Raw genomic sequence first — 23,479 nt, forward strand, 5'->3', positions numbered from 1 at the left:
TTAGAATATGCAGGTTTTTCCTTAGACTTGCTTAGTAAGTGGCTGCAATATAAGAGTCAAATGCTTAATTCAGACAATGTTAATAATCATCCATCAGCCCTTATGCCTAACTGTGCAGTTATTTTACAGATCCAACGCTTATTCCCTTCTCGATAAGTTAGAATCCAGACTTTGTGGTGTTGATTGTGCAATACTAATTTGTGTTCAATATCAGCCACTAATGTGCATAGACAAATTGCATACCCAAAACAAAATTTTTGACACCTGTGTCAATTCTGATTAGATATTGAACTTCAGTAGTTTAACAATTGAGCCATCAAGTATGCTAATGTATTCTCTTTTTTTTTTTTATTTATTTCTCCCTTGAATGGTGTCCCTTGAATTGTTTTATGTTGACAACCCTGTCATTTCCTTATTTGTGTTGTTCAAATGGAAGTAGCTTTTAAAAGTCCTCAAAGCATACAAGGAGTGCACAGATGCATTTATAGAAAATCCATTGCATTTCTTTATGGTTCAGAGGGAATCCTGTGATCTCAAAGATAAGCCAATTTCCCCTTTCCAAAATAAAAAGATTTTCAAAGCATGGGTTGAAACCTGAATGTTATATATTCATACATGTGTTATTTTCACTCCTACAGTAATGTGCTCTTGATGTTATGCCAAAGTGTTCTTTTGTAGAGAAGACCAAATATAAAAATGGGCCTGAGAAACTTCTTATGAGAATCTTAAAATGAAAGCCACATATATGTAAGAGATTAGTAACAGGAAACGATTGTGAGGACTTGCAGGAATATTTCTTCTGCCATTCCTTAAGGAAGAGGGTGAAAAAAACTAGAGGCAGGAAGCAGTGCTTTGCAGACTTGATTTTTCCTATATTTTAACAGTAAATTGTCTTCTTTCATTTTGGTTTTGGTTTTTTTTTGGTTTATTTGGTTTTTATTTTCTTTTACTTGACTCATAGTTTCTTATAATTTGAAAATGCATTTGCCTCTTTATTTGCTTACTTCCACAATTCCAGAGAGTTGAAAGATAACCTTGGCAGTGATGATCCAGAAGGAGATATACCAGTCTTGCTGCAGGCTATTCTGGCAAGGAATCCTAATGTTTTCAGGGAGAAAAGCATGCAAAACAGATACGGGGTACAAAGCGGTAAGGATTTTTGATTATCTATTGATTAATTTTATGTTGTTCTGTAAATCTAGGGGACTGATACTAACCACAAATATATATGGAGCACAGCGGTCATATTTATGCCTTGCCTTGTGTTTGATAGTGATTTAAATCTGTGTACCTTAACGTCTAAGAGCAATTGTATGGTAAAAAGTTGGAAAATAAAAGCTACCAGGTATTATTCTAAAAAATGTTTCATTTCACCTCAAAGTTTAATCTGTAGTATAAGTAATTGGATTTTGTTTTGAAACAATTTTATTTTGAATTTTTATGCCTAGGTTCCTATGTTTGTCTTGGTAAATTATTGAAGTTGAAAACATATGCGTTGATCTTAGCGTATGCGATGATTGTAGTGTATCATTGCAGTGAGAGTTCTTAACTGTTCTGGACTAAGGAATGAGGTCAAATGAGGCATCCTTAATAGCTTCTCCCTTCCATTCCTCATCTTAGTGACTTGCGGTGCTCTACAGCTCTAAGCTATTTATGAATTTTGGGAGACTAAAACCTTATGCATCTTACCATAAATGTCAATTACTTCAATAATTTTTTTACATTTATAGAAGAACTCAAGGGCACTTTTGTGTGTAAAAGGAAAAAACTTCACACATGCACTTTTAATAAGAATATGTATCTAACTGAAAAATCACCTGTTGTTGAGCCATCCTAGTTAAAACATGTAGCTGCTGTAATACAGTTTAGTTGTACAAGAATTTTTTTGTAACTTGAATTATGATTGTATGAAATGCATTCTTTTCCATTTGGTAGGAATGCTAAAATGGTTTTATACATACCGCTTTTTTACAAGAAAAAGAATAATAGTAAGAGTGGGAGTAATATGTAAGGAATCTCATTCTAGTAATGTTTCTATGAGGATGGTGTTTCTGTGCTATGCAGTAATATGACAACAATGTGAAAAAGTAAAAGATACTGTAGTGTTAATGGCCACAGACTAACTTCAAATCCATTTCAGACCCAATGTTTGGGGCTCGTTTTTACTTCTTTCTCATTACATCATTATCACATATACAGTTACCTGTCTGGAAGCTGTGTAAAACCTGTTTTTTTGTTGTTGGCAGGTGTTTAGTTTAGTTTTGGTTTTTTCTTTCTTTTTTTCTTTTACATTACCTGGACTGGGCCTTCCATGTCTTGCCCCTGCCATCCATAAGAGAGATAGAGAAGTGAGAGCTTTCCATCACAGATTAAATTAATTAAGGGATTTTTTTGAATTGCATTAGAAAATTAATTCTATGTTTTCTGTCATTATTTTAACCCAGAAACTACCACATCTGATTCAGAGCATGTTTTAAATCAGGGAAGAAGAACAAATAGATATATTTTTTAAGTTCTTAAAAAGAGCATACTGTAATTTAAGCACAAAATTGAAACTTCGTCTGTACAGTTGTCTTGGTTTAGAGCGAATTTGGGAGAAAACCTCTAAAGGGGTTCCTTTAGAAAGCAGAATAAAGTGGCCCCTCTTCTAACTGGTTTGGGAAAAGATTTCTTTGGAGAAGAGTGGAAAAACCTGTTTATTTAACAGGTAAAGTATTCAATAGCATAAAAAATGAACAATATTAAACAATAAAATTTCTTGCCACTTTGAATAAATGATGAACTCAAAAAGTCCCCTTTGTGGATTGTAGCTTGGCTTGCTTTGTTTTTATTAGTCTTTTTATTAGCACTGGAATGCGATGTCTTAGGCCCCGGTGGGCTACAGGCCTGAGCTCTCGGTGCTCTTTTGGGTTTTTAGTCTAGAGTAGGTTCAAATAGTTCTAAGGAAAACAAAAACACAGTCTCGGGAACTTTTATGCCTTAGCTGGGTAAAAGCTAACTAAAAGCAAAAGAGAGCTCTGTCCTGCTGTCTGTGTTGCAGATAACATAGTCTAGGGGAGAAGGATGCAGGGGAGCAAGTGCAGTTTCTGATAACAAGCTGCACTTCTTTTCTGTCCTCTTTTGCTCTCAGAACAAGTCTTAAAGGTGTAAACCTTATTTCTGGATTAAACAGATGAATGGGGATACAAGCATTATAAAGTCACCCTAGGATATTCTACTCCTTGTCTCTATATTGTTAGCCTACTACTGAAACTAACATAGATTCTAACTTTATAAACACATACATTATACATACATATATATATAGTATGTAGCTCTGTCTAGACAATGGCAGTAACATTTAGTTAACAGTGGTATTTACATACAGTTCTTACTTAATAATCAGATCTCCCTGAGGTACACACTGTATTGTTTCATCTTTCTGAATTATCTACTATGTGTAACTTGGTTTTTGAGCAACGATAACTCTGTGACTGGGTTTGTTTGTACTTGAGGCAGAATTGATCTTAATTGTCTTTTCTAACAAACCTCTGACATGCATCACTGGGACTTTGTTTCTGTCTACTTTACACAGGAGCTCAGATTGGGCAGGGCCTGCTCAGTTGGTGGAACATCAGGTATTAACTAATTAGGTAGCCTTTGCTAGGTGCTGCTTTTAATTTTTGAAAGATCTTTTACTCAATGTTTTTAAGCTGCTTTTTAACAGTCTATTGTACTTTTTTATTTTGCTTGCAGCTGGTGTATGGTATACTCACTTAATGCCATGTTTTTTAGTCGAGGTGTTGATGAGGCTGGTTTTGAAATGAGTCCCATTGTCTGATTTAATTTTTTTAGAGGTACTATGCCTTTAAAAGATTCGTTTCTTAAGGCTTAGAATGGTATTAGAGGCTGTAGCATGAGGCACAGGGTAGGCCTCCACCCATCCTGTGGTGGCTTTTATTATTGTGGGCATGTAGTGCTTACCTTGGTGTGTCTAGGGCAGCATGATGTAGTTAATTTGCCAGACCTCCCCATACTAATGTTTGGACTATTGCCTACCATATTATCAGGGTTTTAACTGCTTGGTTTGTTTGATCACAGCACAGTGTCTTACAGTTATGAATAACGTGAGAAATACTGTTTGTGGTTAAATTTACTCCTTGGTCCTGTGCCTACTTATAAGTGGCATCTTTACTTTGATGACTTGAGGCATCATGAGCCTATTTAGTTAGGAACAACTCTCTCTTATGTTGTTAATTTAAGTCTATTTTTGACACTTCTATTTTTGCAGCCTAATTTACCTGTTGATTGTTTTGGTGCTCCTCATTGGATTTACTCTTGGGGACATGGACATTTACATGGCGGACTTTTATACGCAGTTTCTCTATTTTGGTAGTAATGTCTTTCTACTCTTTAGTCGCCTAAATTGGTTTTCTTTTCCACTGTTAATTGGCTTTTTTTTCCTAACTATCCCAACAGAGCATTGGCTACTATCTGTGAATTAGTGTAGAGGTAGAGCTTCAGCTGTTTCTGTCTTTTAGCAATCTCTAGGGCTAGTTGAATGGCTTTGAGTTTAGTGAGTTGGCTCGATCTACCTTTTCTTTTGGTAGATTTTGTACTTGTGTTGGGTTCTATACAGCTGCTTTTTAATTTTGTTTCATCCCTACAATGCAACAAGAACTATTAGTAAAAAGAGCATAACGTGTTTCTTCTGCTGGCAGTTGGTTGTATGGTGGAACTTCTTTAGCTTGTGTTATTTTTTGTTTCTCTTCATTAGTGAGACTAAAGTTTTCACTTTTAGGCCAATTTGTGATTATCTCTGAAATCCCAGGGTGATTTAGATTTTTAATATGGATGTGCTATATGATTAAAGCACTATACTTGTTCTCTGTGGCATTGCTAGCATGGTTGATAGAGGTAACTTCTGTTTTGAACATCTACCTTAGCACTGGTAGTCAGGGAGCCAGGAGTTGTGCTTTAGTGCAGATTTCTTTTGAGGTGGTTTGGACTCTTCTGTAGGCTGCTAAAATTTTTTGCTTTGTTGGAGTGTAATTGGCTTTAGACCCTCTGTAGCTTTGACTTTAAAATCTTAGTGGTTGACTAAGATTGACTTTGTGCTAAGATTGACTTTCTGCTATAGCCTCTAGGGCAGACTGTGGCTTCCAGCTGTAGGTTAGGGCACATTCCTTATATCTGGTCTTGTCTTGACTGGGCTATTGCATGAGCGATTTTCAGCTTATCTGGGTGAAGGCTTGTTGTTGTTGTTTAGGGCTCCACTGGAAAGCCCTAAGTTCTTCCAGGTAACCAGGTAGAGAGGGCTTACAGTCTGGTTGTCAGGAATGTGCATTCTCTAAAAACTTAGAGCACTTAAGAAAGCTTGAGTTTCTTTTTTGTTGGTTAGTGAAGACATTGGTGTGATCTTGTTGAGACATCAGTGGGAATTTGATGCAATCTATTTAGCAACTTTACTCTCAGGAACTGGATCTCTTCAGCAGGTTCCTTAATTTCGGGGTTTTTTAACTGTGAAATTGGCTTTTATAAGAATTTGAATGATTTTTTGTCCTTTTTCAAATATTTCTGCTGCTGTGCTCTCCTGCACAATGATGTCACCAATGTATTGCAAATGTTCTGGAGTTTTACCCTTTTCTAGTGTAGCTTCGATTAGTCCATGGCAGGTGGTAGGACTGTGCTTTCACCCCTGGGGCAGTCAGTTCTCGGTGTACTACATTCCCTTTTATGTAAAGGTAAACTAATCCCTGCATTTTGTTATTAAAGGAATGGAGAAAATAGCATTAGCAATGTCAATAGTGGTGTACCACTTCACTGCCTTGGACGCCAGCTCATACTGGAGCTCCCTACTATGCTCTGTCTGGCATAGTACTACTCAAAGTGGAGTCACTTAATTCAAGGCATGATAGTCCACAGTCAATCTCCATTTTCCTTCAGACTTGCATAAAGGTCAAATGGGCTGTTGAAGGGTGAGTGGGTTTTTGCTGATCACTCTTTGGTTCTTTAGCTTACAGATTATTTTATGGACGGGAATCACATATTTGTTCTGTACTGCCAGTGCATTGTTGAAGTGTCAGTTGGTATTTGTTGCTCTTCCACCTTCAGAAGTCTTATTGCAGATGGGTTTTCTGATAGTTTGGGCAAGGTGTTCAATTGTTTGACACTCTCTGTCTTTATAGCTGCTATCTTAAATGTCGACCTGAATCCCTTTGGGTTTTTGGAATACTCACTTTGGAGGAAATCTATGTCTAAATGCATGGTGCTTTTGGGCTAGTCACAATAGGGTGTTTCTTCCACTCAATTCTAGTCAGGCTCACTTCAGTGCTGTCCCGAATTATAGCCTGGCCTGCAGCATCCCAAAGATGAACTAACCAACTAATTATGGATTCATCAGGTCATCAAGTGTAATCTTTTCTTAGGCTATGAAGGTTCTTCAGGGAAAAGGAGTCAATAGTGACTTTTGATCTTGTGTCAGTTGCTTTGACTTCTGATTTTGTGTCAGTAGCTTTAACTCCGACTTCTGTGTCAGGAATTGGCGTTGAGGGTCCTTCCCCTGGATCATCATCATTGATCACTGATTGGTTTTGCTTGTCTGCTTCTTTCCTGCAGTGACTGCCAGTGGCTTAGGCTCGCTGTCTGGTTTAGCTGCGGGCTTGGGCTTACTGTCTGGTTTAGCTACAGCCTGAGTAGCTGGTGTGTTGGCTGCAGCCTGAGTGACGAGTGACTGGGGTAGCTGCTGATTCATCTCCCTGCCCCCTGCCTCTATCTGCTGCCCTACAGTGCCTAATAGCGTGCGATAAGCATAGGCCAGGGCCCAGCTTACTGCAATGATCTTTTTTTCCTTCAACTCATTATGGAAGTTCTCTTCCAGATATTTCTTCACCTCGGCTGAGTTCTGAATTTTTTCACATTAAAGTTCTTAGGCTGGGGGATCAGAAAATTCCTTCAGGATTGGACCCATTCTCTCCTATTTTCTACAGCACTGGATCTACACATGGATCTGCTTCTGGGTTAGGGGTCTCATTAACTCCTCTGGACATCTCAGTCCCCATTCTAGAGCAGCTGTAGACTGTATAGAGGAAGCTTACTAGATTAAATACCAGGAAGGTGATCCCTTTAACATTCAGGGGAAATTGAACATTTTGAAAAAGTGAGTTAAAAGATTCAAAAGAGAAAAAGGAAAGGGAAGGCTGAAAAGCCTCATCCCCTGCTCTTCTTCTAAGAAACTGGGTGCAGTTACCAATGAATTCCCAAAACATGCTACTGGAAATAGAATGAATGCAGGGTAGGTCGAGGAAACCATAAACCATACCTATTTTAAATAGACTCTAGTACCTTAGTAAACTTCCTATATGTCATTATTACCGAGCAGAGCACAATAGCTATTCTAATCTGTGCCCCTCTACTGTAAAAACTGCGTGTTAGGGACAATACTGGAGCTATTTCCAGATAAGAAAATAAGCCTATGGTCCAGAAAGGTATTAAAACTTTAAAAAGCCTGGGGACCAGAAACACATAAAGGCTTCCACCCACAGAGACAATCATGAATTCAAGCAACATAGCTACTGAATGCTTTCTTCTGATACAGTGTAAGTACAACTAAAATGCAGTCAGTACATGTTTTTTCCACTTTCTCGAGCCTCACTTTGGGCGCCAAAAAATGTATTTGTCCTGGTTTAGGGAAAATTTGGGAGAAAACCTCTAAAGGGGTTCCTTTAGAATGCAGATTCAAACGGTACTCCCGCCCAACTGGTTAGGGAAAATACTTCTTTGGAGAAAAGTGGAAAAAACCTGTTTGTTCAACATGGAAAGCATTCACCAGCACAAAAAATGAACAATGTTAAACAACAAAACCTCTCAGTGCTCTGAAGAGATGATGAACTCAGAAAATTCTTTTCATGGGCTGCAGCTCGGCTCACTCAGTCTCTGCAGTGCTGGAATGCAGCGTCCCGGCCCTGATGGGCCACAGGAGTGAGCTCCCAGTGCCACTCTGGGTGCTCAGTCCAGAGTAGATTTGAACAGTTCCAAGAAAAAGAAAAGTCACAGTCTGGGGAACTTCTCTGCCTCAGCTAGCAAAAAACTGACAAAAAGAAAAGGAGAGCTCTGTCCCACTGTCTGTCTGTGCTGCAGACAGCACAGTCCAGGAGGAGGATGCAGGGGAGCAAGTGCAGTTTCTGATTACAAACAATGCGCTTCTTCTCTCCCCCACTTCACTTTCAGAACCAGTCTTAAAGGTGCAAAACGTATTTCTGGGCTGAACAGATGAATGGGGATACACACATCATGAAGTCACCCCAGGTCAATAGTTCATGCTGATATGGTTACATTATGTCAGCTCTCTATACAGGAATGTTACTTGTTTGGCTGAAATATTGTACCTAACTGTGTTGAGAGTGGCAGTGAGAGGTGAGGGGGCAGTGGGCATGCTGCGAGCTCGCTCCTTCCAGCATAAAAAATCCCTGGGATTTCATGTTCACTTGCCTTTATGTGAGGCAACCGGCATCAATTTAAACAAATTTTGAAGAAGCTGAGGAGTCCCCATCTGTTACTCCAGACACAGAAATCTATATTTTTTAGCCCAGCACAGGACTTTAACTCTTGTTCAGGGCCAGTATTAGTGTGCTATAGTATTACTATGTGGAAAGCAGCATTTGCCACCTACTGGGAGGTAGTAATGGCTTAATTCCTGCAGGATTATCACTGTCTCTGCTGGAGAAAGTAGATGAGAAAAGAGGATGACGGGGAAGGTTTCTGAAACTAGTTTTGCATGTGTGATCATTGCAGTAATTGAAATTGGTGATAGCAACTGTAGGATTAACACAAATCTTCCAACAATTTCATATTGGGGACTTTCGTCTAATTGTCAAAAATACTTGTACTATTAATGAGCTTCTACCTAAGGCTATAGATTATTTGCTGTGGTTTTCCAAAACACTGTGTGTTCATGAGTTCTGACACTTTTTTAGCTGTAAGATACTAAATTCTAAATTAATACTAAAATAACTTCAAATTCACTTACATTTTTGTGTTTCTATGTCACTTTGTCATGTAGTTATTAGGATAGTCTTTATTCCTGTATTGAAGAGAGGAAAAAGAAAATTCCTTTAAATTCCCCTTTATAAAAATGTGAGTCAGAATAGAATAAAATATTTCAGTTGGAAGGGACCTACTATGATGATCTAACCCCGCCGCCTGACAACATCAGGGCTGACTGAAAGTTCAGTCAAATTAAGGGCATTGTCCAAATGCCTCTTGAATGTTTGTTTCAAGAACATTGATACACGTGGCTTGCCAGCTGATTCAACACCTGAACCTCCAACACCTGACTGTGGTTATCTATGAACTGTAGAAGTCACAGTTGGGATATTGGTTTTGCTTTGCAACTAAAATATTTCAACACCTTTTTTGATAACATTCCCTCTATGCCATATCAGTGGAGATGGCATGGAAAGCTTTTGTCTCTGGGTAGAAGGAGACCACTAAATATTATTGGAGCAGTGAGAGTATCTTGCAGCACTCAACCCTGGATGACTGATTGCTATACTTGCTATAACAACTGAAGATAAGTTTTGTGTTCTTCTGGCTTGTGAATCTGCGAAATCTTTTGCTTATTAGCACAACAAGTATTGAACACACCAGCCTGGGGTGCAGAATATGTGTCATGATTTAAAATGTTTCTCTTTAGTAATAGATTTTGACTTAAGAAGTTCTAAGGAAGAGATGAAAAAACTACTGTTAATGTTTGTAGCTGAATTAACACAACTTTAGAGAATATGTTTTTCATGTCATGATGTAAAATGGACATCGTATATGATTCAGTAATTTCTGATTTTTAACAGTTGTGGGTAGATGATCTTAATGCCAACAAATTTTATAATGTCAATAATGTTCATAATCTCATTGTATGTAAAAAATTCTGAAATTACATACTTCATTGATTGAAAAGGAGATGTGTGTAAAGTAATGCTGCTATCTTTTTTCTTAATAGGGATGATGATGTCACAGTTTAATATTTCTCAGAATTCCATGCGTGGTAGTCCTGCATCTTCCAATTATCAACAAACCACTATCTCACATAGCCCTTCCAGGTAATCCTTTCTTTTAAGTAGGGTGGGAAGGGAGTGAACTACGAGTTGTTCCTACACTGACAGCCAATTCTTGTTGCAAAGTGTAAATGGAAGATGGTCAATGTCATGAAAAATTTGACATTTGTCTGATAGCAGGGTAAGTTTCTTCGTACACAAAGAAACGTCTTTCTGTCGGTGAACTAATCTCTCTTCTAAGGATTCACCATGAATTCTCCTCTCTCTCACTCCATCCCATAATTTAGCCAAACTTTCTTTCCTGCCTAAGGAGTCCGTCTGCCTCCTATTACCCTCTGGCTGTCTTCTACTTATGTCAGAGGCTGTCACTGGTGGCAAGAGGATAGGACAGAATAGGCTGGTGTGTTCCAGCTTGTCCCAGTACTGGTTTAGCAGAATGGTGGGAAAGAAGATTTGTAAAAGCATGGAGTATGACTGTAACAGTTATGAAAAAGCTTCTTGCAGAAAGATAGGCCTGGTATTTTGGCCAATCTTCCAGCAGAATCTTTGTCAGATTTCTGGGTTTTTAAGTTTTTGAGAGCTTGTAAGTAGCATTTAGCTATAATTTAGGCTTTTATTAATATATTAAAATATTCTGGACGAGAGGAGAGAGTTCTGCTTGTAGTTTCAATCCAGGTACTGGGCTTTAACAGGTCCCTTCTTCAGTTATTAGATATCATTATTAAAATAAACTGTTTTCAGGTCTCACTTCAAGTTACTATAACTAGAAAATGAAATGTTCTCTATCTTCACAACAACCAACACACTTTTAAACTTTTATATCTAAAAGGAATATCTAAAAAGGTTGTTTGAGTTGTGAATATTACAATGAATAGTACAAAGTTCTCTTGAAATCCTTGCAAAATCATTAAGTGCTTTGCTGTTTCTTTCTATTGAAGCTTACCTTTATGGAGTTCCTGCTTAGAACTTGGGGTTGTGATAGCTTGTAATGTACTTTCTGATATATTTATTTAGTTATTTTAGTTTTGGAAACTGATGTAAGAATGTAAGTAATAATGTGCATGTGTTATTGTCACAAGTCAATGCTATTTTTATGGCTTATCTATAGAATGAGTCTAAGATAAAGCCAGTGGAAGAGAAAGTTATGTTCACTGGACTTGGGTCAAGTCGTACCTAACTACCTGTAACATTCCTGTATCTGGACAGCATAGATCTATTAGATGCAGTTATTTGGAAACTTACTGAAAAGTAAAGAGAGAGTAAATGGCTCCTTGTTAATCCTAGTGACCAAGTTGATTAAAACTTTTGCTGTCACTTTTATTCAAACTTCTATTTCAATCTGTGAAATTTCAGATCTAATTTCCATACATATTTGTGTCATTGTTTCCCTTCCCTAGATGGATTTCTTCTGAATGCTTTTTATTATCTTCTGACTCTTCAGTAACATGTGCAGTTAGGAAAGTATAGATAGCTTAAAATACTGCTTTTGAAGGAAGTTCTCAATTGTGTTGGAAGCTTTTTTTATCTTAAAGAAATTTTCATCTTCTGAAAATATGAAATAATGAATCTGAATAGAAATAATTAATTTGTTCTATATTTGCTATTCCAAATTTTTAAAACGTTTTTGCAATTTTTTTTTCTTTTTAGCCGGTTTGTGCCACCACAGACAAGCTCTGGCAACAGATTTTTGGCACAACAGAACAGTCCAGTGCCTAGTCCATATGCTCCTCAAAGCCCTGCAGGATACATGCCATATTCACATCCTCCGAGTTATACAGCTCATCCTCAAATGCAGCAAGGTAAGTCTGTGATGTCTATTATATTCTCCTATTTCATGTCTACTTTGCTTTCATGTGAACATTTCAGTTTCTAATTTCTTTGAAGGAGTCACATGCTTAATACAAATCTTTGAGGCAGGTATGTATAAGCTTTGATTTTTTTTGTCTGGAAAAATAGTGGTATCTACTTGTTTTAAAAAAATTAAACAGAAGAAGAAAAAGTAAAACACATTAATGTTGCGATACTCCCCTGTTTGTGTCCAGTTTGCATTGTTGCCCTGTATATGTCACAACAAAAATAATCTGAACAACTCAAAAGTTGTATTTGTTAGCTGTGAGCATCATTTACATGTACTAGGGAAAACCTCATTTCTGCCAATGAAAAGTTAAATTTTTTTAACTTTAAATTAACTAAAATTAACTTTAGAGATTCTTTAGCCTCACTGGCCCTTTTTAGTGTCAGATTAATTCTAAATTGGCTAGAATTATGCTCAATATATGCAGTAACTCACAAAGATGACCTTCAGAACAAATGCATTTTTGTTCTTTCCTTGTCTGAAAACAATCCTAAAAACATGATCAGTATTAAGGTATCTAGGGCATTTTTTTGTTGGTAGAATTCTACTGGATTCTTTTAACTAATTTTTTTCTTAAATATATATAGATCATATAAATGGAATATATATCATAAGTTTTATAAGTAATGTTATATGTGTCATGAATACCTTGAAAGTTACTAAGGCCGTGAGTTCAAGTTACGTGGAAGTAAATAAAGTTTTCTGTAATCAGTAAGGAAGATACTGACTATTATTAGAATAGATATGGAGAGAAATTTAGTGAATTTGTACATGGAATTAATATTTTAAATCCTTTTGAAAAATCTTAGATAATGTGTTTTTAATCAAGGTATTTGGAGCAAGTTGGATTCTTGTTCAGATTCCACACCTCTTGCATCCAACGTTTTAATATCCACCGTGTGGGTCTTTTCTCTGAATCTTTTCAAGTTCATGACTGCATGACTGTATCTATATAGTTAATTTTTTTGTATTCCAGCTTCTGTATCCAGTCCCATTGTCACAGCTGGGATGAGGAATCTCCATGAAAATAAAGTTTCAAGTCAATTGTCTGGAAATTCAGCTAATCACCATGCTGATAATTCTAGACATGGCTCAAATGAAGACTACCTACAGATGGTGCACAGACTCAGTAGTGATGTATGTTACCTAATCAATCAATTTATTATGATAAAGCAGATATTTACTATGATGAAGAAAGTATGTGTTTAACTGACTTAGAAGTCAGATATTTTATGATGCTGTTGAGGAATAAAACCACTGAGGATAGATTTCAATTTCAGATGTATAGACTCATTTGAAAATTGACAGACTCTGAAAACATAGTACATCCTCTTTGCTGGTCTAATTGGAAAAATGCTAGACATAGAAAGTAGTAAATGTTGTAAAATTGCATTTTTATCCGTTGTGCACTTTCTTAATGGTGCATATATGTTACCTGTGTTTTATTTGTAATTATAACTTTTAAAGCTGATTTTAGAAACTATGATGCAGAAAACAATGTGAAGAATATTGATTCAAGTTTTGCATCTGTATGAAAAATAATTACAATGTTGCAGCCTTTTCTACTTTGGAGAAGACCATCATGAATTAGTATTTTAAGAATCATAAAACTCAAGAACTTAAATTATTTTTATTCATTTTAGGATTTTGTTGCTTTAAACCATAGTGCTTACATAAACGTTTTGCTTCATATGCAAAACATAAAGCATAATTGATTTAATACATCATGTTTCTCTGAAATACAAAATCAGCAAGTATCCCCTCAATGTATCCTTAATGTGTCACTACACATTCATTCAGTTTAAGGACAATTTTTGGTAAACTTGAGAGCATTCCTAGAATATAATTCATCATTTGGTGAAGCTCCAAACTAAAGTATAAATGCACGTTTCTGAAAATTTGTCAGCTATGATAGGAATGACATGTCTACTCAAAATGTTGCATACTGAGTTAGTCTGTTCAGTTAATTTAGTAGAAATTGTCTTTGCCTGTGTCTTTGACAGTTGTGGTTAAAGATCTTCTCCTGACTTAATAAAACATACCTGATAAGTTATTAAGCTTATTTTTCAATATGGGTGTGTTTCTGAGATTTATTACAAGTCAAAGAAAAGTCAGTTTGGGAAAAAAAAATATCAATTCCATAATTTCAGTGCAGTAGCTAAATTAGTAACTCAGTAGAATATCAGTTCAGTTTCGCTTAAAATAGCATCATATACTTTTGATCTGGAACTCACTTTATTGTGGTGGTGTGAATATTAAAGTCCTTTGCCCATGAGAATTTCCTCAGAAGGCAACAACTCTTTTTGCAAGCACTCTTGCAAAAAATAATTGTAATTACCACTACAGTGTAAGTTCAGGTTTATTGTGCTGTGAATGGAAAGAAGAAAACCTCATATAGTTGTGGTAAGTGCCCATAGGTGGTAAAACTGAAATCTGATTTCTTATGGATTTGTGTTCTTGGAGTTGTAATCAGCTTAAGTCCATAACTTCAAACTCTTTCCCTTTTAGCAGTGTCGTCTACTCCTTCATAAGGCACAACCTAGTCTGTGGCTACACAGATGGAATTTGGCTGTTTGCCCACTGTCAGAGTGTGATTGTCCATCTATGCAGGCTGCTATCTCCTTGAAAGACCAATTTTGCTTTCTATCTCACTACCAGATGCTCATTTCTTTCATGCAGACATGTAAAACCATAATTAAAATTAAACCTTTTAACATTCTGTTAATTGGGTTCATATTGATCAAAAGGTTAAAAAATATTTATCACACAGATAATTCAGATTAAAAAAATAAAGGAAAGAAATGGATATGTGAAAAAATTGCCTGTATACAGATACCTTAAGAAGACCCATATTAGAATGTTAACTACTGAAATAACCAATTTAATTAGGAAACATGAAATAACTGTAGAACTTCTTTGGAGACTTCATTCCTTTGTATCGCTGTATCTTTTGGAAGAATGACTTTTTTAGAATTTGTTTGTAATTATGGAAATTTTCTCTTCATAGATATAGGATTTGCTAGCTTTTCCTTACCCCAAACATTCTCATACATGCTGTATAAAAAACAGTAGTTGAAGTGGGAAATAACCATTCTATAGTTGAAGTTTAGTAGGGCACTACTTGAATGAGTAGTTGTGACCAGCAGAGGGCTCCACAAAAGCACTGGAAGCACCCATGTAAAACTCTGAATGGAGATAGGAATGGTGCATTTCACATTCTATATAAGGATAGTGTGGGGGTAAAAAATACACATTTACATTGCTAAAAATAGAGCATGGATTTAATTACATTGCAATTAATATTATATTATGAAAAAGTTTGTCAGAAATTATTAATTGCTTTGGAGAAGGGGTGGGGAACTGCTTCATATTGCCATTGAGTTTTTTCCTGTTTAACTCTTACAAGCTAAAATCACTCTAGCTGGGTTTTACATGAGATTAACCCAGCTGCTGTAAAGGGACTGCTAGAGAGTCTGTTCAGTTCTGGCTTCCCTATGCTGAGTATACAGATACAAAGTGTTAGTTTGTTGAACTAAAAGAGCAGGATAGCATTCTAGATAATCTTTTAAGGGTAGATTATGAAAAAACAGAGTTTCAAAAATCTACTCTATTTCTTTCAAATGGTATTGTATATACATCATGCAAGTGCTCTACAGCTCTTTACTATGAGTACTTGCAACAAAAGATTCTAAATGGAATCCTAGTGTAAACCCAAAAGTGCTTGTCTAGCTAGAAAAACACAAATAATTTTTTTTTGTGTGTGCCTGTTCTGGTTATAGATTCCTCTTAAGATTGATTGAAGCATTGCTTATATTATAGTCTAATAGCAGTCTAAATTACAAAGATTTTAATGGAAGTGACTCTTTTTCTAGTATTTCTTGTATGCTTTTTTGCCCAATCCACTTTATCAATTTAGGTACTCATTTCAGGTTTTATTTTAAGATATGTTTATGGTCATATGTTAACTTTTTTTATCATTCTTTCTTTAGGATGGCGATCCTTCAATAAGGAATGCTGCGTCTTTTTCCTTGAGGTCACCACAGTCAGTCTGCTCTCCAGCTGGAAGTGATGGAGCCCTTAAAGGTAGCCTAGCAGTCATATATATGTCAATTTATTTTTCCCAGTTTTAAAGAACAGATAATTTAAAGAGGTATTCAGTTTTTCCTCCTGAGTTTTGTATTTGACTAGTACTACAGATTATGGCATTATGTTTTGGATGCAAAATTATTTTGAGCCCTGATCCAGAAGAAATTTCCGATGGTCCAACAATTAACAGATCATCCTTCAAAATAAAGCTCAAATTTATGGAGGACAGAAGGATTTAAAATCCTTTCCAATCTGAGAATTAAATTCTGTATAAGAATTCAGTTGCTCTACATAAGAAAAGTTTTAAAGGCAGCATTACGAGTATTGAACCGTTAACCACCTCAAAAGTATTTTAATACCCAGCATTTGTCTTAATTACAATAATGAAATATTAAAAATATTAAAATAAATGAGCTCAATACACATAGCATAAATGAAGCCTGAAAACTTTAGCTGTGGAGAGGTATAGGGTGAGATGTCTGTCAGTTGAGAGGAAACAAAAACAATTTGCTCAAAATAATTCTTTATACTAAAATCCACTTGGTAAGGTAAGGGTTGGGACATATTCTTGTTAATTTTCTTTTTCAGTGATTGTACATTTACAGGGCAATAACTGAAAAATGAAACAGTGCTTTCTTCTCTGTAGACCTGAAACAAAAATATAAGTCTTACCAGGTGATCAGTTTAGGCAGAGAAGAGAACAGAAGATGGTGGAGATTGCAGAAAAGGTTAAGGCATTATGCACCCTGGATAAAAGACATGTTTATCAGGGGTGGACCTCAGGGCAGCATTTCCATGCCTATGAGGAGATTATCAGCAAGATCCCAGTCAGTCTTTTCATTGCTGTGGAAGAAGGATGGAATACAATGGACTTAAATTTAAATAGGAGATTCCAAATAGATCTAAAGAAAAACTTTTTCACTATCAGGACAGTCAAGCAGTGGAAAAGGATGCCCTTAGAATATGTGTGTTTTCTGTCCTTGGGGGTTTTCATGGTCAGGTTGGATAAAACCTGACATGATGTGTCCCTGCCTTACCCTGCTTTGAGCATGAGGATGAACTAAACATCTCCCGAGGTTCCTTCCTAACTGAATTATCCTATGGTTCAGGTGGTAAGTGAGAAGTATGTGTATAGGATGCCAGGAACATCAGCATTTAGGACATCTTGTCATCTTTTTCTAAAGGACTCTGCATAAGGCTTGTGTAAATTTGGTTATTTTTCACTCTTTAAGTTTATAGGTTTAACAAGGTTGTGGATCTCCAAGTTAGCCCACTCATACATGTTATTACTACTCAGACAATATTTGAATTTTTTTTTTTTTTTGTTAAAGTTGCTGTTGTTTCAATTGGCTGTCTCAGAACCCATTTTTGAAGGGATAGCTTTTCAGACTATTTCTGAAACAGACTGATTGTATAGTTCAGATTATAGTGTTTCAGCATTAGCATTAAAATACAGGAACTTTCTGATGTATCTATGTTAACTTTACTTTTCCCTTTGATAAATTGCATAACTGAAATACTGCTGCTAATGGTGTTGACATTTTGCCCTCATTAAGACATTAATGAACCCTGATTGAGAGAACCAGTTCTTGATGCTCCATCTGGTATTTTAGAAATGTATGGAAAAGTTGTAAATAATGTCAGTGCTATTAAGAACATGGGATCCCCTACAGAGAATTTTTGGCCCATGAATTTTAGTGAAAGTTGGGATGAATACAACAAGTATTTATGCTGAGAATTTTGTTGCTCTCTTATTAGTCCCTGCAAGTTTGGTTAGTAGGTCACAAACTTTTATAAAGAAAAATGCACAAAATACTTACCATTTGTCTGGAAGGACAAAAAGAATGACAAAAGGTGTAACTAATCTTAATCAGGGGAAGATTTCAGGAAGGTTGTTATAATGCCAGAGGTTTCCTACATAATATAGAGATTTGAGGCATTTACCAAAGGTTTCAAGACTTCTGGAGAAATGGGGACCATGACTGCACAGTCTTGAATTACCTTCACACTGAATGTAGCTGTCTGTGTGACAGAATCTAAATGAGAGATAAGTTTTGTTTGCAGCATAGGCAAATATTTGAGAGAAGGCAAGACTTACTTTTGTGTTTTGGGTAATTATTAATTTAATCAGTGGAATAAATTTTCACTGTCTTTGTTCACTTCTGCTTCACTAAAGATACAAGAGCAGTTGAAGTTTAATCCCAAAATTTTTTTTTGTTTTAGCCATGGAAGTATCATAATGCCTCTCTTTTCAAGCTGTCATCTGTTGCCAGTGGATGACTTTTTAAGTCTGTGAATAGAGTATGGAGTATCATGGAGTGTTTTCCTCTTGTTGACCTCATAAAATATACCCTGGATTCCATTACTGAGGATTGATTACTCATCAGAATATTTTATCCATTTGTTCTACTTTCCTACTGCTATGGAACCTCACATTTTATTTCAATTCCTAATTTTTTCTTGAGGAATCCTCTGAAGAGTTGGATTAAGGAAAGGCTTCCATAATGTTTTTAGTCCACTGCTTTACGAAGAGATGTGTTCATAAAATTTACAGTCCTGTTCCATACAGTTGCCTAAATACTTAGGAAAACATCTGTAAGGACTAGCAACAACTCTTAAAAATTATGTAATTTTGCACTCTTTTACACAAATAGGTTGTATTCCTTACAGAAATTGTTGATGAATATTTGATTATTTTCTGAATAATTTTGAAATATCACATCTATTTTCTTACGGCTTCATGGAATTTCTCCAGTCAGATTGCACTACACTTGGTCTCTGAATATAGAATAGATAAGATGAATTAGGAATCTTCTCAGATCTATGGTGTAGACTTCAGAACTTCTTGTGAAGAAAAAAATGCCATCTTCCTTTCTCTCTTTCAAAAGAATCTCAGAAGAACTTTATTCAATGATTTATTTTTTTTCTGATAGCACCAAAATAAACATTAATTCCTGTTTCTTCCTTAAAGTCTAAATTTTTTTATGCAGGGAGGCTCTGCATACAGGTAGAACAGCCAAAGCTGAGTTTTTCATGAGGCATTTCAAACTCTGGGTAGAGTGGTGGGACTCTTCTCTGAAAACTGTTGGAAGAGGATATGGAAAGTGAATAAAATCTGTCCCTAAAGACTTCTCAAATGTATGTTCTTTACCTGTCTCATATGCTATCCCTTAAAGTTTGAATCTTAAGGTATGCTCTTTGAAAATAGGTGTCATTGTTGTCTGCTAATCAAAATAAGTAACATTTTCTTTATACCTAATGCAAAATTCGGTGAGCTTTCCAGAGGAAGATGCTAGGATTTTAGAAGAAGCTGCAGGAAAGGGCTTGAGGTATTGACATATTTTTACACTCGCATTGGCTGAGCATATGTCTTTATGTTCTGCTGTCGTAAGTCATAGATACATCCTCTATTTGAAGATTTAGGATGAGTCGTTAGGAAAGTACTGAAGACTACTTGGTGTGATATACTGTTGTATATGCAAGTATAGCTGCTCTTTGCTGATAACTTAGATTTATACTGCAAGTTGTTTTAAGCATTCTACTTTCTTTCTATAGACCTTGTCTGTCTTCCTCTTATGGTTTGCAATTCACAGATAAATAAGAAGTTTGTGCTTCTTGTCACTGAATTTGTTTTGTTTCAGAAAGTTATTCAAACTAGTCAAGAAAACTTTTGATTCTATTTTTAAAAGCAGGGTTAAGTCTTAAAGACTTAAAACCAAAAGCAGTAATGATATTTAGATTAATAAAATAGTCTCTAATTCTTTTATATGAAAAGATATTAATGACAAATATTTTAAACTATTATTCTTCTGACAGTGCTCTGGAAAGCTGCACTTGTTCACATATACTCACTTCATTTTTATTAAGAAAAATTGAATTTGTGTGAACATAGCTTCACAGCAGGGTTTACAATAATCAACATATTTTTGTCTAGATTACACTAGATTAATACTCTTCAGCTTGTTAGTGAAATTATTATGAGAAGCTATATAGAAAATGATGGTAGAGTCCAGATACGGCACTTAAGTCTCTTAAAGATTTGATGATACATATTCTTAAAAAATTCCTTTTGGAAAACCATTTCTTCATTATCTCAGTTCTTACAGAAGAATTGTTCTAGTGTGCTCTTGAATCATACTGACTATGTGTTACACTCTGAGTAGGCCTTTACCATCCTTTTGAAGGGACTGTTCTTCCCTTTTTAAGTCTACTGGAGGCACAAATTCTCAAAGTGATTATTATCAATTTTGAGACTGCTTTTGCCAGAGTTCCAGGGTGAATTTGTCTGATCCCATTTTTATGAAAATTCTCATTTTATGTGAAGGTGGTAAGCAAGATCATGTTAAGAAAAAAAGAAGATTAAAAAAGGCACATTTCACTTGCAAATTTTACCTGATGTCTCTTGAAATCTGTTGGTAATAGTGTGTTCCTTAGGTTCTGTAATCACAAAGTTCCTAGCTTTTCCAACAGACAAATGTCATTGTGACAATGTGAATGCTCTGGTTCTCTTCTCCAACTTCTGCCCTTAGGAACCTGTTTACAGTGTAATTACTTATATGTGAAATCTTAATCATTCACATGCAGCACATAGACATTTCTTAAAGCCTCCCATTTCAAAGGCTTTAGACACCAATTTGGTACCTATTTAAATCATGTTCCAAGAGTGTGGATGATCACTTTCCTGTGGATTTAAAAAAGCACTTGAACATCCTTTAAGTTTCTCTCCAATGTGCTATGAACCAAGTATTAAATATTAGTCTTCATTTGTTCTCTAGAAGTTTATCCAGCTTTCATGCTTAGAGAATGATACTTCTGGCAAAACAGGGTGTAGAATGGTTGAAAGGCTTTTGTCAATATCTGAGAACCTTTGCCTACAAGGGAGTTAAAGGAATATGAAGATACTGTTTCATGTGACCCTTTGGAAGTTGTTATTGTACAAGTGGAAAGAAAACAATTCTTTTAATACTGAAAAATAAGTGAGTTCTAACTTCCTGACAACCTTAGTAAATGTGATCCATGTGGATCACAACAGAGAGTGTGATCCATGGTGTGACTTTGCTGCATCATCTTTGAAAGGCAAGTGACATGAAGAGGCTTAGAGATGCTCATGAGTACTTAAAGAAGTTGTGAGTATTGTGGTGTGATTAGCGAGTACAGACAAAAACATAAGATGGAGATGTCAGTGATATGTGCAGTCTCCTGGACAGAAGGTTTGCTATCCAAGCTAGTGATACACAGTGAGCAAGTAGAGCCAGGGTAAATAAACCAGAAGTGTACTCAAAACTTTACGTTTTAAAGAAGGCCAAGTCTCTGTCAATGCAATTAAATTATTTTTATAGTTGATTGCATTGTATAGGATTTGATAAGATATGGTTGAAGAATCACAGAAAAAAAGGTAAATTGGAAATGACTGCAGCAGTTAATAAAACTTCTTCCATACTTAGTGCCATCTACCACTAGCAACCAATCGAAGAACTAAGAAATGTAGAGACCAGCCCTAGGATTATCATGGGTGGTCAGAATGACTGTTGCTGAATGACTGGAGAGGTACTGTTGTTGGTTATGTTTGTTCTCTGTAGAGACCTCATTTCCTGTGGTACCTAAGGTACCTGCTTCTGAGCTATGTTTGGTCTTACCTGGTTGACTATCAATATTTGCTGTTAAGTAATGATACAGTGACCTTCCTGAATCAGGGAAGAACCTCCTTTTAACTTGCCTGCTATATAAAGAGGGCACACACAAAGCTCTTTTAATGATACTATCTATGGAAAATCAACTACAGAAGTCAGGTTTCTTTTTCTCCTGAATTACTGCCCAGCCCTAGATTTAGACTCAAAAGTTGTCTAAATATTTCTCTGTTCTACAATAAGAAATTTGATTATTTCCTAAAGATAATTTCTGAAGATTTGTATATTATTTACTGCATTGACAGCATTTTGTAGAACAAACCATCTTAATCTTGGAATCTCAGCTGGTTTAGCAAACTCATAACTGTCTGTATATTCTTTAAGCTTTGGGTTTTTTTTTTTCCTGTTACCTAGTCTTGGTAAAGATACTTATTCTCAGACATATAATGGCCCAAGACTTCTTCCATAGGAAATACTCCAGACTGACTCCACCATTAACAGACAAAATAGACTGTATAATGGGTATAGTTTTCATAGAATTATTGAGGTTGAAAAGATGTCCAAGATCATCTGTTCCAACCTTCAAAGAAAAAACATCGTGTCAACTAAACCCTAGCACCAAGTGCCGTGTCCACTCATTTGTTGAGCACCTCCAGAAATGGTGACTCCCCAGTTCCCTGGGCAGCCCATTCCAATGCCTACCCATCCTTTCAGTGAAGAAATTCTTCCTGAGGTCCAACCTGAACCTCCTCTAGTGCAGTTTGAGGCTGGGTTTTTTTTCAGTTGTCTGGTAGAATATGCTGATCCCCACCTGGCCACAACATCCTTTCAGGTGGTTGTAGAGAGTGTTAAGGTCTCCCTGAACTTCCTTTTCTCCAGGATAAACACTCAGCCACTCCTTGCTGGACTTGTGCTCCAGCTCTCTTCCCCTTCTCTGGTCATGCTCCAGCACCTCAATGTCTTTCTTGTAGTGAGGGGTCCAGAACTGAGCAAAGCATTCAAGATGTGTCTACACCAGTGCCGAGTACAGGGGAGCAATCACTGCCCTGGTCCTGCTGGTTGCACTATTGCTGATACAGGCCAGGTGCCTTTGACGTTCTGGGTACTCTGCTGGCTTTTGTTTGAAGTTTCAGAATGTGCTATGTGTCCATTGTGTGATATCTGTTCAAAACTGCTAAGGTTTGTGGTAGAGTGAAACTGTTCAAGAATGCTTCATATTTTTCAGTTTCTTTTCACCTCCATACATAGACATTGTAGCTTCTGAGCCTCCTTGTTGTCAGAGGCTTTAACCATCATTAAACATCTCAGAAATATGTAAAGTTATTGCTGGAACATGTTATTTTTAAATGCCGCTTATAGGCCTTACAATCAAAACGTTTCAAGAGTTTCCTTTAGGAGGAAGATATTTACAAATACTTATTCGTAGTGCTGCCTATGGCAAAACTTTACTTTTGTTTCTTCATTTACTGGATTCTAAGACTGTTCAATGGAATGCAGTGAAATCCTTCTGGCCTCCTGAAGTCTATTCAAAGATAAAAAGAACCACTTTATCTGTTGCTGCAGTCTTACTTTTCAACATGAGAAATGCCAAATAATGCCAAATCAGATATTGTCATATTTATCTAGAAAGTTAGGACTAGGGAGAATAAAATCTGTTCCCTGTGTTTAGATGTGTAACTCTGAAAAATAGTAAGTGTTCCTTTGTTGCAACTTTTAAAGTATTCATATAAGAGATAAATCAAGATGTTGTAATATCGCTTTGAAAAGTTCTGAGTTGCCTCTACTATTTGTAGAAATATCCTGCAGCTTGTACTTCCTGAGTGGTAGTCATTACCTTAAAAGAAATTAGTAGCTAAGGATTCCTGCTACACATTACATTC

At 36.2% G+C, this 23,479-nt stretch overlaps 1 protein-coding gene across 5 annotated transcripts in view; it reads left to right on the top strand.

Annotated features, from left to right (window-relative positions):
* Positions 1-23,479, top strand: part of NIPBL (NIPBL cohesin loading factor) — a 156,753-nt gene that overhangs the window by 62,300 nt on the left and 70,974 nt on the right. For all 5 annotated transcript variants that reach the window (XM_064404069.1, XM_064404074.1, XM_064404073.1 and 2 more), the window contains 5 exons: positions 1,019-1,149; positions 9,977-10,076; positions 11,679-11,830; positions 12,863-13,023; positions 15,876-15,969. In XM_064404069.1, the coding sequence (XP_064260139.1) occupies positions 1,019-1,149; positions 9,977-10,076; positions 11,679-11,830; positions 12,863-13,023; positions 15,876-15,969 (638 nt within the window). The remainder of the gene's footprint in view (positions 1-1,018; positions 1,150-9,976; positions 10,077-11,678; positions 11,831-12,862; positions 13,024-15,875; positions 15,970-23,479) is intronic.

This window comes from Passer domesticus, chromosome Z (assembly GCF_036417665.1).
Source record: "Passer domesticus isolate bPasDom1 chromosome Z, bPasDom1.hap1, whole genome shotgun sequence".
NCBI lineage: Eukaryota > Metazoa > Chordata > Aves > Passeriformes > Passeridae > Passer > Passer domesticus.